The following is a 15709-nucleotide window of genomic DNA, read 5'->3' as shown; positions in this document are numbered from 1 at the left end:
CGTGCGTCGTGCCCATGGCAACCGTGACACAAATGGCGTCTAGGGCGCCTCAACAATAATTGTAACGATGAGATTTGCATCAAAAAGTGTAACTGTTTAACTCTCTACTCGGGCCATATTCATTTTAAAATACTAATTTGGAACAATTCGCAGTTTTCATTGGGGGATTAAAACAAGGTATTCTCAACTAACCAGCGGTGTTATGTGATATCTTGTCAAGCGCTTGTAAACTGTACAGTTGTTTAGCGTTGTTTACGATGACTTAATGACCCGCGCGCACTCGCATTGCTTTGAGGTTCGGGAATGCAGGTGAGTGATCTGGCTCAAAATTTACTGCTGCTTTGCACTCTACGGTTACAGTCTAATATTACCCAGTTAGTTAACATGGCAGCTTTCTGATACTCAATGCCTGTTAACCTTCTGCCCCTTTGCTTGTATTTAAACGCATTTCTTTGTTCTCTTATCATGTTGAACAAAAGAAACCAGATGATTCATACGAGAGATTCATTTTGCTCCATCTTCAGCATTATGGCTTCCTCTCAGGTAAGTCATTGATTCAACTCAACCTTTGGATGGGTGGGTTAAACCAGGTGGTTTAGTAGATTTTCTGTGTCCTCTAATAATATAGCATTGTATATTATTTTTCTATCTCACATGTTGTTTCTGTATACATAGACAACGGCGACTCTGTGCGTTCTGGTGTTCCCTTCAAAAGAGAGTGGGAGGAAAACCAAGATTCAACTGCCTCAGGCACAATCAACTCTCCATCTGAGAGCAATGACTCCAACCTAGAAGAGGAACCCAAGCCTTGTCCAAGTAAATATGTAAAACTGTCCCTATTGACAGCTCTATGAAGTATGGAATCCCATTTTGCCACATTAAAAATCATGTTTTGGTAAATTATAATTATGATATAAAATGTAATAATTATGATATAAGAAAAAAGAAATCAGAATTATATCCTACTAAGTCAGAATTGTGACGTAAACCTTTCCACTTAATTGTCATAATTACAACTTTTTATGATACACAATTAAAAAAAATGGTAATTTTGCCATTTTGTCTTTTTTCAACTTTGTATAAATTGAGATATTTTTCATAATTGGTGTTACATTTTTGACGTTTTATATCATGTGTCTAAGGATGTCATTTTTTTTTACTTTAAATCTAATAATTTCAACATTATTTTGAAATTGAGATAAAAAGTCATAATTATTATGAAAAGCCATCACTTTTTAAATGTCATGAATAATCTTGATTAGTCATTAGTTACCTGATAATTTTGACTTTACGTAATAATTTTGACTATTTTCTCATACTTATGACTTAGTCTTATATCTTATTTTTTGCTTTTTTCATAATTTTGACTTTATTCCATGAGATCATAACTGACGTTTTATCTCATAATTTTGGCTTAGTTTGTAATAAATTTGACATTTTTATATCATAATTGTCTAAGTATGTCAAAATTTGGACTTTTTAAATTGTATAATTTCAACATTATTTTGAACTTATAAGATCCTAAGTATTATGAGACAAAATTATGAGATTTTGAAATAGAGATTTGAAAATGAGAGTTGAAATTTAGACAAAAAGACCTAATTATGACTTTTTAAATTTCATAATCTTGATTTATGTCATAATTTTGTCTTTTTACCTGATAATTTTGACTTAGTTTGTAATAATTGTGACTATTTTCTTAAAATTATGACTGTCATTTTGACTTTTTATCTCATAATTATGAATTGGTACATCTTATTTTTTTGCTTTTTTTTATTTATTTTGAATTTATTTCATGGTGTCACAACTTTGACTTTTTATCTCATGACTTAGTTAATTTTGACTTTTTAGGTAATGATTTAGACTATTTTCTCATAATTATTACTTTTTATGTCAATTTCGACTTTTTATCTCATTATGACTTTTTTTTATATACTCTTTCGTAATTTGTTTCATATTATTTCATGATGCCACAACTTTCACTTTTTCATAATTATGATTTACCAAAGCATGGTTTGTGTTTCTGATGTGGTGAAAATTTGCTTCCATAAAGAAGCATGAAATGATATGTCAATTTAAATATTGTAGCGTACAATACTAAATAGAGCTGATCTTATGTAAAGATGCCATATGCTGTGACATCACCATTGCCACCTAAATTGTGCCATATATTTATTTCAAGTTGCCACACAATACGCAACACTTGAGTCTAACCAGTTAGATCCCATTTGAAATTCATGGCCTTCATAAAAGATTCAGACACTAAGAACGCATAATTGTTTCAGGTGTCGATAATCGTTGCTGGTGACGGAAGCTTCTCACATGTCTTTTAACTACAGCATGTCTGTTGGCTAATAGATTTTGCATTAGGATGTCTGTGTGTTTATTTTTTTTCAAGGTTTTTTCAGCTTAGACAAAGTTCTCAAAACCCGGCAGCTTGTTTTTGACTTTGATGGGGAGCGGCCCATTCCACGATTAAGGGAACCTTTGGACCTCTTCACAATCCCATCTACCTCCTGTCCATTCCAGGGCGTCCGCTGGCCCATAGAATGTGAAGTGATCTGTGACAAAATAAAGCATTTAGGTATCAGTTCAGCTTTTTCAAAAATAAAAGTTTTTGACTTTTTAAAAACTTTTTTTTTACACAATTAATACAGTATATTCTCAGACTGATACCGCATCTGTAGTGATTTGTGTGAAGACACTTTATCTGTCAATGCAATATGGCCATACAATGAACTCTTTGATGATGTCATTTTTAAAAAAAATTGCCAATCAAATAGTTTTTTCTGTTTTTTGGGAGAGAAAAGTCAAAAATGAAAACGATCCTGAAGAAAAAAGCCTATTTAAAACAAAGGAAAACATAATCTTTGACGTAATCTTTTATTGTTATTCCTTAGAAAAAGCAGAAGTAGTTTTGTTTAATATATATATATATATATATAAATATATATTTTTTTTATACATTTCTATGCCAAATTAAAGTCACGTTGTGCAACCAACATGCAAGAAAAAATAATATGATATGATATCATAGGTTAATTAGTCTTTTAAAATATCAGATACTTTGATATTTTTATGACAAGACAAGTTTAGTTCAGGTTGTAAAGTGTCATGTAGTGTGACTCACCCAAAATTAATGACATATGAATTACAAAAATACATTTTGCCATGTAAAATATATTTAAAAACATATTTGACAATAATAAAGTTTCACCTGTTTTAAACTACGCACCATTTTGATGTGATTCTTCTAGTCTCTTAAAAGGTCAGACTTTTTATAGTGAGACAATTCGTTTCGCCCAAAACTGATGATAACAATTCATGATATTTATTTAAAAAAAAAATGTAATTAATTAAAATTAAGATAAAGTTTCACCCTTTTGAAACTAGATTTTTAAAATCTTTTTGCGCGTCTTAATTCATAAATGAGGGCTTTGAACTCTCCATTTCTTATATATCTTTTGAAAACCAGAATGGGACCCCTCAGAGCCGGAGCCGTTCCATCAGCCAACAGGTGAGGAGCAGACTCCCATGCCAGTAGGAGACGTGAGAGGAAACACTGTCTACTGCATAGACCCAGGTAAGAAAAGTATTTTTCTCATTGTAAAAACTTCTAGCTACTTCCACAATTTGGTTTTATAGCCTAACTTCTTTGTTCACCGCACCATTTTAGCCACAAAAACCTTCTACTTCACCTACTCTCGTGTGGGTGGGAGCAGAGGACCCATTGAAAGTGCCACGTCCTGTGCCAACCATCAGAAGGGGCCTACGCTAGCATTTGAGTCTCGTTTTGAAAGTGGAAACCTACAAAAAGCAGTGCAAGTGTGAGTCATACAGCTTCATAAACACTCCCATAAATACTTATCTGTCCTTTCAGAGCCTGTATATCTTGATATAATGTAAACCTTTCTGATCTATGTTCCAGTGGTCAGTATGATTATGAGCTGACTTTGCGTACTGACTTGTACACCACTAAGCACACTCAGTGGTTCTACTTCCGGGTGAGGAACATGAGGGCAGGCGTCACCTACCGCTTCACCATCATTAACCTGATGAAGTCCAGCAGTCTGTATGGTGCCGGTATGCGCCCGTTACTCTACTCTGAACACGCTGCCTGGCTGAAGAGGGAAGGATGGCATCGAGCGGGAACCAACATCAGGTGACAAATAGTGATTTGTCTCTATGTTCTCATTGTAATGTTTTGTGAAGACACAAAAAGTTGTGGCTCAGTTATCATATTCTAATATGTCCATGATAAATAAATAGAAAAATATTTTTAAAAACTAGTCGGAAGCCCATTTCTGCCACATAAGAAAAAAATCATGCTTTCGTAAATCATAATCATGACATAAAAAAAATATTGACAAAAAGAGTTGATATTATGAGATACTTAGTCGTAATTATGAGATTAAAAGTAAAAATCATGAAAAGTGGAAATTGACAAAAAGTCAAAATTATAAGATACTAAGTCATAATTATGAGATAAAAAATCTAAATTACGAGATATACCCCCGGTTTCACAGACACGGCTTAAGTCTAGTCCCAGACTAAAATGCATGTTTGAGCTGTTTTAACTGAAAGCAACTTGCACTGACATATCTTAAAATATTTGTTTTAAGATATGTTTTGTCTTAAGATGCACACCAATGCTTTTTTTTTTTTTTTCTAGGGCACGTTTATAAAAGCTACTTAAATATCCTTTGAACTAATGCTAAATCCTGGCTTAATCTAAGCCCTGTCTGTGAAACCAGGCCACCAAGTCATAATTATGAGACAAAACATTGAGATAACAATTATGAGATAAAAAGTCAAAATTATGAGTTACTAAGTCATAATTATGAGATAGAATGTTGTAATTATGACAAAAGCCATTTTTGTCATAATTGACTTTTGTGTCAATTTAAAGTTTATCTCATAGTTATAGATACTCATAGTATCTCTTAATTTAGACATTTTATGTAATAATTTAGACATTTCTATCATAATTATGACTTTGTATCTCATAACTGTAACTTTTTTATCTCATAATTATGATTTACCAAAGCATTATTTTTCTTTTATGATATCAGGACACTGAAATGATTGGCTTTATGCACCCCAAAAAAATATTTAAATTAATTTTAATTCAGAAATTATAAACATGCTCATCAAACATGAGGTGTATTCAAGTCTCTGTATGTTGAAATGGCATTTTTAAATTAATAATAGATCCGGACAAAAACATCCAGGTGGGTGTTATTGACCCAACTGCTGTCTCAATGTCTTTTAGGTACTACAGAAACAACCTTGAGCAGGATGGTAAAGCGCTGTACTCCCTCACCTGGACCCTGGAGTTCCCTTATGACGGTGACACCTGCTACCTGGCCCATTGCTACCCTTATACATATTCAAACCTTCAGCATTACCTGCATGAGGTCATCTCAGACCCTGTCCGTGCAGCGTACTGTAAACTGAGGGTGCTCTGCCGTAGTCTGGCGGGAAATGCGGTGTATGTGTTGACTGTAACATCACCGTCCAGCAGCTTAGCAGAACGGAAAGCCAAGCGGGCAGTTGTCGTGACGGCACGGGTGCACCCAGGAGAAACCAACGGCTCTTGGATGATGCAGGGCTTTCTGGAGTTCCTGCTGAGCGACTTGCCTGACGCTCGTTTGTTGAGGGAAATTTTTGTCTTTAAGGTGAGGGAAGGAGGGCAAGGCACGGATGGAGAATGGGTTTTGGAGAAAATTTCATGCCATGTGCTTCACGAAATGTAAACAGTTGGATTACCACAGTAACGGATGTTCTGGCCGCAGGTTATACCGATGCTAAACCCTGACGGTGTGGTGGTGGGGAACTACCGCTGCTCACTCACAGGCCGCGATTTGAACCGAAACTACCGCAGTCTGTTGCGCGACTCTTTCCCCTGTATTTGGTACACTCGCAACATGGTGAAAAGGTGAGTGATGATTGTGGCACTCTTTTAGCATGCTAATGTGACACATCTTGTGTATGCTAAACATGAAATAAGGTGCACACAGAAGTCACTTTCAAAGCATGCTTTCTGTTGGTTGGCACAGCGAATTCGTGTGACCAACTTGAGAAACGAGCGGAATCTGCATGAGGAAATCTTTCACACTCGCACAAAACACACAGATTCCTATTGGACTGATTGGATTTGGCAATGGTAAATGTGACCACACCTATACACCTGGCTAATTTGATGATCCCACAGGTTGCTTGCCGAAAGAGAAGTGGTGGTCTACTGTGACTTTCATGGTCATAGCAGGAAAAACAATGTGTTCATGTATGGATGTAATGATCGGAAAGATGCCTCGCGGTGTCTTCAAGAACGCATTTTCCCGCTTATGATGAGCAAGAATGCTAAAGACAAGGTTAGCTGTGGCCATCATTGTTGTAATCGCATGGCATATAGTCTCTCATGCATGCAACGTTTACATTTTGAATGAATGCTTTTGTCTTTTAGTTTTCCTTTAGGAGTTGCAAGTTCAAAATGCATAAAAGCAAAGAGGGCACCGGACGTATCGTCATGTGGAGACTAGGCATTAGGAACAGCTACACAATGGAGTCTACTTTCGGAGGCTCAACATTGGGTACGTACTTCAGTTATCAAAAAAGTTGTCCAACTCTTACATGTGAAAGGTTTGCAGACTGTTCCCTGGCTGTGCGCGTTCATGTGTTTTGTATTCATTTGTAGGGGACAGGAAAGGAACACACTTCAGCACGCAGGACCTGAAATCAATGGGCCATTGCTTTTGTGACACTCTGCTTGACTTTTGTGACCCCGACCCAGCCAAGGTGGCCTGTCTTTGAGCTTTACTCCTTTTTAATATTGCTTTGAAACTGCATAATTGTTTGAAAAAAATGCATTTAATACATTTTAAACAGACTACACACTGTCTGGAGGAGTTAGGGGTGTTATTGAGACAAGAGGTCAGACGGAAGCTGGGAAGAGAAGTGGACTCTTTAGAGGATCTGTCTGACATTGACATCGAGTCCAGGTAAAAGTACAGTCAAATAAAAACTATTTGAAACATATTCCATTCAAATATTTTTCTTGTGAACATTTGATAACTCTATGTCAGAACAAACCCTATCAATTATTTCACAATGTTGATATTATGTGCAGCACAAGTGGATCAAACAGTACCGAATCAGATGGACTTCCTGTTCATCTTTTAAATGCCACAAACAAGGTGCAGTATGCCGCAAACCCTCCCAGTGACATCCTTGAGACGATTTTTCTCAATTTTCCTTTATTGCTCTGTGGTTTGTATGACAAATACAGGGAAAGAAAAAACACCTAAGAAGCCGTAAAGAAAGGAACAGACTCCGGCAAGAACGAGTACGGAGTGCAGGACCAACAATTATTCACAGGAACATCAAACATTTGGTAGGTCTTAACTAAATATGCATTTTTATAGGTTATTTCAAATTAATCATGATCTAAAATCTGCAAAATACACAAACGTTTAGGTACAAGAATCTAATTTATTTATTTAAAGGGGCGAAACCAGTGGCCGTTAAGTGAACTGTAGCCAGCAACTTATTGCTTGTGCACATATAACGTACAAGAGACTGAACACGCTTCAAGGCCCCAATATAATCACGGCAAAGTTCTTTTTCATTCTTTGCCTAGAAGTAAAAAGTTGGAAATACCTTTTCAACGATACTGTTAACGTCAAAGTAATTAAATATGTAAAGTAGTTAAATATGTGCTGCGCGCTTTCCTCTCTATTACAAAATAAACATTAAACACACAACAAAAATGACAGCGGTGAGAAAGCATATGTTCATAGCGATGTGGATATGTTTGAATCAGCTCTGCAATTCACTGTCATCATGTCGACAGATGAGGTCATTAAATACACTGGAATGGTATGAAAAAAAATCATTTAGTATATGCGGTTCTATGAATATGCAAATTAGCCCCACCTCCACTCACTCACACCAGCTCAGAGATCCACTCGTTAACGATCACATGTTGACATGATTGGTTACAATGTAGTTTGTGACGTCAGAAACACCAGCGATTTCAAACCGTGTTTTTGAGACTGTCAAAAAATAGTGGACAAAAAATAGTGAAAAATTGGCTTATGAATTTGCACTTGGTTTATCTTAAACTAAAGCATATTAAAAACACCACATAGACATATAAACAACATTAAACGATTGATTTTCAAGGTTGATTTTTTTTGTTTTGTTACAATGGGTTTTGTTGTAAGGTGTTGTAAAGCGATTAATTCATGAACATTCTTACATATAGCCCCTTTAAATAAATACATGTATGCATTGAAATAAATAATAAATGTATTTGATAGGTTTAAAAGTATCATAGCTTTAAATCTTATTTAAAATGTATTTAAAAGTAAGTATACGGTTTCAATTATAAGTGTAATCATTATAGCTGTATCCCTTTCTGAAGGATCCTGTGCCCTCAAGTGAAGATACAGTCAAAGTGAGAATCCAAGAGAAAACTATGGGCTACATGAAGGACACTAAGAAACAAAAGGTAATGAATCCACATTCTTTGTGTGTGTATGGTCTAAATTGATCAGCAAAAACACAAAAATCGGTGCACTGCTATATGATGTAAAATACCAAAGAAATAGGATTTAAACTCAATAAAATGGATAAAACGATGTATTCTCTGTGATGTGTAGGTGCCAAGTTCAGTCAGGGTGAATCAGACTGTGAGGTCTTGGATCCCTCATCCCACCACTCGCATAGGTGTTGTAGATAATGTGGCAGATCTTTGGGGGAACAGACTAGATAAGGTAACTGATCGGAATAGATATTTACATTATCAGGCATCAAATTAAATTATTTGACCATCAAATAATTTAAGATATGACAGAATACATGGAACAACAAACAAAAAGATAGCCTATTTATTCCAGGTTGCTCCTGCCACTAATTTGCGCAATGGTTTTTCATCTTTTCGGCACTCTGTCTCAGGTAGATACACTTAAATATATAAAAATGAATCATGTGCTTTCCTTTCCATCAAGAGAAGTTCATGAAGTCTGTTTATTTCATGAAAATGTCATGTTTTTCAGTTGATCCTGGGGACCAAACGAATCACCACACTACCTCATCTGCCCCCCAGGGGCAATTGCAACGGCAGACCCTCTTAGTAACTGGAGGTCATAAAAGATGTCCGTCTGTACCAGCCTTCAGAGAAAGAGCCCTGACTATACCAGTCCAACCGTACACAATGCCCTTCTACCCCGATTTCAAACCCCAACCAGAAATCAAAGGTATATCTTTTATTTATTACTTACAGGCAGCTTTTCATCAACATTTTGACCACACTGGTGACATCTTTATCATTTTGCTGTCTCACAGAAAGATCTCATATTTCAGACATTATGCAGAGGAGGTAAGTAGGCTAACTACATCACATGACAGCAAATTACACATCACAGTGGAAGTGGCGTAATAATACCAGAACTACCTAACAATTCTCTGGCATTCATTTTTTTTTTAATTTCAAGTGTGTAATATATATATTATTTACATAATTTATTTATTTAGCATAAACAGGATTATACAACATAAATAAAATATGTAAATAAATATATTATGCTAATTTTTCAAGTGTTATACACTATATACTGTATATACACTCACCTAAAGGATTATTAGGAACACCTGTTCAATTTCTCATTAATGCAATTAATCAACCAATCACATGGCAGTTGCTTCAATACATTTAGGGGTGTGGTCCTGGTCAAGACAATCTCCTGAACTCCAAACTGAATGTCAGAATGGGAAAGAAAGGTGATTTAAGCAATTTTGAGCGTGGCATGGTTGTTGGTGCCAGACGGGCCGGTCTGAGTATTTCACAATCTGCTCAGTTACCGGGATTTTCACGCACAACTATTTCTAGGGTTTACAAAGAATGGTGCGAAAAGGGAAAAACATCCAGTATGCGGCAGTCCTGTGGGCGAAAATGCCTTGTTGATGCTAGAGGTCAGAGGAGAATGGGCCGACTGATTCAAGCTGATAGAAGAGCAACTTTGACTGAAACAGATAGATAGATGAGTGGTACCCGGTGGGGTCTTCTGCTGTTGTAGCCCATCCGCCTCAAGGTTGTGCGTGTTGTGGCTTCACAAATGCTTTGCTGCATACCTCGGTTGTAACGAGTTCGTTACAACCGAGGTATGCAGCAAAGCATTTGTGAAGCCACAACACGCACAACCTTGAGGCGGATGGGCTACAACAGCAGAAGACCCCACCGGGTACCACTCATCTCCACTACAAATAGGAAAAAGAGGCTACAATTTGCAGGAGCTCACCAAAATTGGACAGTTGAAGACTGGAAAAATGTTGCCTGGTCTGATGAGTCTCGATTTCTGTTGAGACATTCAGATGGTAGAGTCAGAATTTGGCGTAAACAGAATGAGAACATGGATCCATCATGCCTTGTTACCACTGTGCAGGCTGGTGGTGGTGGTGGTGTAATGGTGTGGGGGATGTTTTCTTGGCACACTTTAGGCCCCTTAGTGCCAATTGGGCATCGTTTAAATGCCACGGCCTACCTGAGCATTGTTTCTGACCATGTCCATCCCTTTATGGCCACCATGTACCCATCCTCTGATGGCTACGTCCAGCAGGATAATGCACCATGTCTCAAATCATTTCAAATTGGTTTCTTGAACATGGCAATGAGTTTACTGTGCTAAAATGGCCCCCACAGTCACCAGATCTCAACCCAATAGAGCATCTTTGGGATGTGGTGGAACGGGAGCTTCGTGCCCTGGATGTCCATCCCACAAATCTCCATCAACTACAAGATGCTATCCTATCAATATGGGCCAACATTTCTAAAGAATGCTTTCAGCACCTTGTTGAATCAATGCCACGTAGTAGAATTAAGGCAGTTCTGAAGGCGAAAGGGGGTCAAACACAGTATTAGTATGGTGTTCCTAATAATCCTTTTGGTGAGTGTATATAATTGACTTATTTTGTAATATAATTCATTATATATAATGTAACTTTATGCATATAAATAATGGACATTATACTATAATAGTATATACATACATTTAGATAAATAATTCATACATTATGTATATTATTTTATAAATAATGTGTATATTTTTTATAAATGCTGTATACATAATTATGTAATTAATTATGTCTATATGTGTGTGTGTGTTTATGTATGTGTGTATATAAATAATCTCAAATATATATATATATATATATACATACACACACACATACATATTTATATATATATATATAACATCATATGGATACACAATTACATTATTTATATTATTTTATGAATATATATATTATGTATGAATTATTAATGTAGATTTAAATGCACAAACTGTCTTGAAAGATTAAGATAATAATAAATAAATATAAAAAATAAATTACTTTTCCCACAGTCAACAGAAACTCAGGCAGGAAAGACAGATGCAAAAGACCCAAATCCCTATCAAACACTTAATGCCACTAGACAACATAGGAACACTGAGGATCAGTCATAAGACAGATGGACAAGGTAAATATTAAGTATTTCTTTAAAAATGACCATGTCTGATATACTTGGACAAACGTAATGTATGTAAAATTTAGACTGAAATATTAATTTAAATAAAGCCTTCAATTGTTTTTGTCAGTGTATTATGATACTTGTAACCCGATTCATTTTCCCATGTTACCATATGCTGTGGCTGGCCTTGCATCACCAGATAGAGAGCAGTCCAAGAGGGCCGCTGACCAAATCAGGAAACAAGATGGCTCATGTTTCCTCCCTGACCTGCACAGGTTTAACTCATTATTTTTCTGGAGGTTTGCTTGACACCTCACACAGACTGCAGAATGTCACCAGCCGTTCTTACCGCTGTCATTATGTGTTCCTCTATAGCCATGCTCAACTGTTTGGAAACCAGGCTGCATTCAGAAGTCTGAGGTTAGGGAGGCTACCTAAAGGAAGCAAAACTCAGTTTTTCGGAAGAATTGCTGCTTCTACAGAAAGCCTGAGTGAGCAGTGAGGAGAGGTATGTCGCAAAAAGAACATTTGCACATTTTGCTCAGTCGTAGCAAGTTAACTCATCAGCTGATTTCCTTGACAAGGTTTTATCTGCAGTTGCCTCAAGAGTCCATGCAAGTGGAGGACGAGTCCACAGCTGTTCTTCCTCAAACATCTCACACGCAGAAGTCTCAGGAAAAGCAGGTCAAGCCAGGCAAAAGCACATGAAGATGATGACGAGAGCAAGAGGTCCTTTCTTTTGAAGCCAAGTGCCTGAATACAGAAATGTGACTTTTCTTTGCAATTAAATGTCATTCACCATTTCAGTTCAGTGCAGTCCATAATTTTCTGTACATTTAATAAAAGGGAAAGACTACTGGAAAACAAAGACTTTTTTCACTTGTTTTTACTTTTTTAGCCATTTTCTAAATAAATTTGTATTGTATAATCAAGTTATTCTGATATGAACTTCCCTTCTATTGAAGAGATGTCCTTTCTTATTTGAATATTCCATGTGTGATAAGCATGATTTGTTCTTTTTCTTTTTTTTAAAGTGATGTCTAATTAAATAATGTGTGGAAGTGATTTCTAATGAAGCTGATTTTTAAATTAAATTTATAATTTTGTTAAATTCAGCATCAATAAATAATATGATTTAGTGATTTATAGCACTGGGGTGTGTTCTGTCTTTGTCTTAAGTTAAACTTTTTATTTTTTATTTGCCCACATACAAAATATAATACAAGGCAAGATTTGTTTGTATAAAATAAGGCACCAAGACATCCGCATGCAGTAACAATCCAGCTCAATGACTGACGTGTGTCCTCTAGTGGTTGCCACTGCCATCTTTGTAGTCTTTTTTTGTGATACCACATTGAATATTTAATCAAGTTCATCAGTGCAGGTCTCGTCACGTTCTTAATTCCTGAATCCCATCAAACTGTCTCAAATGGAAGCGACTTTCGGTGTGTCGGACCATTGCACGCAAGGCAACAAATCCAAATAGAGCCTGTAAAGAAATAAAACATTTTTCAATTGTTAAGTATTTTTTAAAAACCAATTCCTCTGGAACATATTTAAAGGATTATAATATCATGTAAATACACAAATATATATATACGAATTTATACCTCTGCAAAAATAAATAAGGCCAGTATTATATGAACTCCTCTCTCCAGAGGTTGAATGAGAACAGCCTCATTGAAAAGCTGGAACAGAATCAGAGGAAACTGGAGTAGAAGAGTCAGGAGCCAAAATCCAGCCAATTCTGGAACCTATTAAAAAATAAAGGAAGTTGGATTATTATGAAATCATGTAGATTATATTATATTATACTTATATTGACCTTTTCTTGCAGATTTCCAACGTTGCCCAGGTAGAGTCTGATGGCCTCAATCAGGGTCATTAAAATAAGAATTGTGATCAGGATGAACTTGTAATAATCTGCAAGGGCTGGGTACTAGACGAAAAGCGTATTTATTATATTCATATATATTTATTATGTTAATATACATTAATATGATTAAACCGCAGTCAACAATGCCAGACTGAATTGTTAAAATATAGGTAGGAGAATCACCTTTAGTTGTAGCATCACAACCTCACTGATCCACCAGAAGGGAAAGAACCACATGTTAAAGTAAAGCGACATCTGAAGAGGCAGACTCGATACTACATCCTTATCTGCTGAATAAAAGTGCAAAAAATGAAAATTACAGCACACTAAAACTAGCGAGCTGCCCACCTAGACTGTATTTCTGTGAATTATAAGCGCATTAAAGGGATAGTTCACCCAAAATTCTGTCATTAAATACTCATGTTGTTCCAAACCCGTAAGAATCTTACCGTTAATCTCCGGAACACAAATGAAGATCTTTTTGAGGAAAGAAGAAGCTTTTTTCTGGCCCTCCATTGACAACTATGCAACTACCACTTTGACGCTTCAAAGCGTTCATTAAGAGATCATAAAACTAATCCATTTAAATTAAGTCATAATTTGGTCAATTTTTTTGGAAGAGACTCGATCGCTTTATAATGAACAGATTTAATTTAGTCTTTTATTCACATATATTGTTTAGCTAACATAAACAAGCTTAACTGCATCTGCTTGACGAGTGAGAACAAACCTCTTGCGGAAGCTCAAAAGTGCTGCATAACACGAGAGTGAACCTTATTGGTTCTCGCACATTAAGCAATCAATCATGCTTGAGCTTCCGTTTAACCACAACTCAGAGCCATATAGAGAGAAATTAGTTGACCGGTCAGAACCGGAAGTCCGGAACCCATGACGGAGTGTTCGATTCCTTTTCGCAAATCAGTTTTTTTTTTCTAGAATTTTTTTTTTTTTTTTTGCATGTTTTAATTAAACGATATTATTAAATCAATTTATGCATGCTTTTATGCATCTTCAGTTCAAACCGACATAAATGGAATCATAAAAATATTTTAATTGCGTTTTAATTTTAAAATTAAGATAGAAAATTAAATGAAGTTCCTAAACGTAAGTTAGGGAGGAGCGAGCCCATCCAATCTTTCAATCAACAAACAGAGTATATAAGCAGCCGCTTACCTCTCCCTAGTATCAGCTGTTCCAGTATCCCTCCACCTCCCCAAACTCCACCTTCATCTTAGGTACCTTGCCCTTTAATTAACAGGTCCTACATTTACCCACTGGGGGGTGTATCAGAGCTCGAGTTGAAGCTGCTTCATCGAGCCCCTCTCCAGCGGACAGCAAGCCGAATAAGTTTAACCTAATATCTTAAAGATTTTATGGGCAAACGAACTCGTTAACTTCTTTTTTAGGTTCTCGGTTTGATAAATACATAGTGAATTTTTGACTCGAGAACCGCTCGATTCGGACGATTCCTGAACAAATCGTTCAAGATCGGTTTTGTGAACGACAGGTTCAATAGATTCATTAAAAAAAGATCCGACTAAAGAACGGTTCGTAACGCTGACTGTTTAGTGTTTAGGTAACGTTAGGCAACGTTAGCTCGGTAGGTTCGAGACACTTCCACGGTTAAGTTACCAACAGCGTTTAACAGTGCCATAAAGCATTATTATATCAGCAAATCAGGTAAGCAAAATGTCTCCTAACACAGTAACAGGAGCTTGACATAAGCTTGGCTAACCAGATGAATTAGCCCAGCAGCTAGCAGCTCAACACAAAAGTCACCGTTTCAACAACTCAAACACACTTACACTGGTTAAGGAAATTAGCGTGTTCTTCGGGAGAGGGTTGTGTTCGGCTTTGGTCCACAAACACGGTTCTGGAGAAATCTCCCAGCCGTCGCCGTATGGGTTCAGGCAGGTCCATGTTGAGAAGCAGAGACGCGAGTCCGTAGCAACTAACGTTAAGGCGGATCTCGTGCGGTTGCGACGGTCCAGCTGTGAAGGGGTGTGCTTTCTGTTTTCACTCTCACACACAACACTGCTCAGATGCGCTTAACCCAGAGTGTATGATGAAGAAGGAAATTAAATAAGTGGGTAATACAGAAGGGTTTGAGTATAAATAAGTTATATTATCTATTTATGCAAGTTAAAATTAGTAAACTATGGAAGCCCACATAAGAAAAAAAACATGCCTTGGTAAATCGTAATTAGGACATAAAAGGTCGATATTATGACATATTAAGACATATTAAGTAATATCTATTTACAAGTTAAAATAAGGAAAATATGGAAGGCCATTTCCGCCACATAAAAAAAAAAAGCCTA

General features: G+C 36.4%; 2 protein-coding genes across 3 annotated transcripts; one reads left to right on the top strand and one right to left on the bottom strand.

Moving 5' to 3' along the window:
• Positions 1-54: 54 nt before the first annotated feature.
• On the top strand, positions 55-12426 carry agbl2 (AGBL carboxypeptidase 2). Its single transcript, XM_056270985.1, has 24 exons — positions 55-309; positions 480-543; positions 676-816; positions 2399-2584; positions 3476-3583; positions 3677-3827; positions 3929-4162; positions 5273-5678; positions 5796-5938; positions 6215-6374; positions 6467-6593; positions 6698-6798; positions 6889-7001; positions 7130-7196; positions 7289-7393; positions 8426-8512; positions 8664-8777; positions 8901-8958; positions 9060-9260; positions 9349-9382; positions 11406-11521; positions 11712-11787; positions 11888-12010; positions 12097-12426. Exons 1-24 carry the CDS (start codon positions 304-306, stop codon positions 12218-12220), a joined length of 3045 nt encoding a protein of 1014 aa, XP_056126960.1. The 5' UTR covers positions 55-303; the 3' UTR covers positions 12221-12426.
• Positions 12393-15385, bottom strand: tmem17 (transmembrane protein 17). Of its 2 annotated transcripts, none has more exons than XM_056270983.1 (5): positions 15194-15385; positions 13572-13678; positions 13338-13451; positions 13123-13266; positions 12393-13001 (listed from the first exon to the last, which is right to left on the bottom strand). In XM_056270983.1, the coding sequence occupies exons 1-5, from the start codon at positions 15306-15308 to the stop codon at positions 12903-12905; spliced, it is 579 nt and encodes a 192-aa protein (XP_056126958.1). In that variant the 5' UTR covers positions 15309-15385; the 3' UTR covers positions 12393-12902. The 2 variants fall into 2 exon arrangements, with proteins under 2 accessions (XP_056126958.1, XP_056126959.1); XM_056270984.1 differs by having other exon boundaries at positions 13572-13675; positions 15194-15378.
• Between the last annotated feature and the right edge of the window lie 324 nt (positions 15386-15709).

Source organism: Rhinichthys klamathensis, unplaced genomic scaffold, assembly GCF_029890125.1.
Source record: "Rhinichthys klamathensis goyatoka isolate OS25496 unplaced genomic scaffold, OSU_Roscu_1.1 h1tg000310l_1, whole genome shotgun sequence".
Lineage (NCBI taxonomy): Eukaryota > Metazoa > Chordata > Actinopteri > Cypriniformes > Leuciscidae > Rhinichthys > Rhinichthys klamathensis.
Note: the sequence above shows the minus strand (reverse complement) of the source record. Positions and strands in the feature narration are given on the sequence as shown.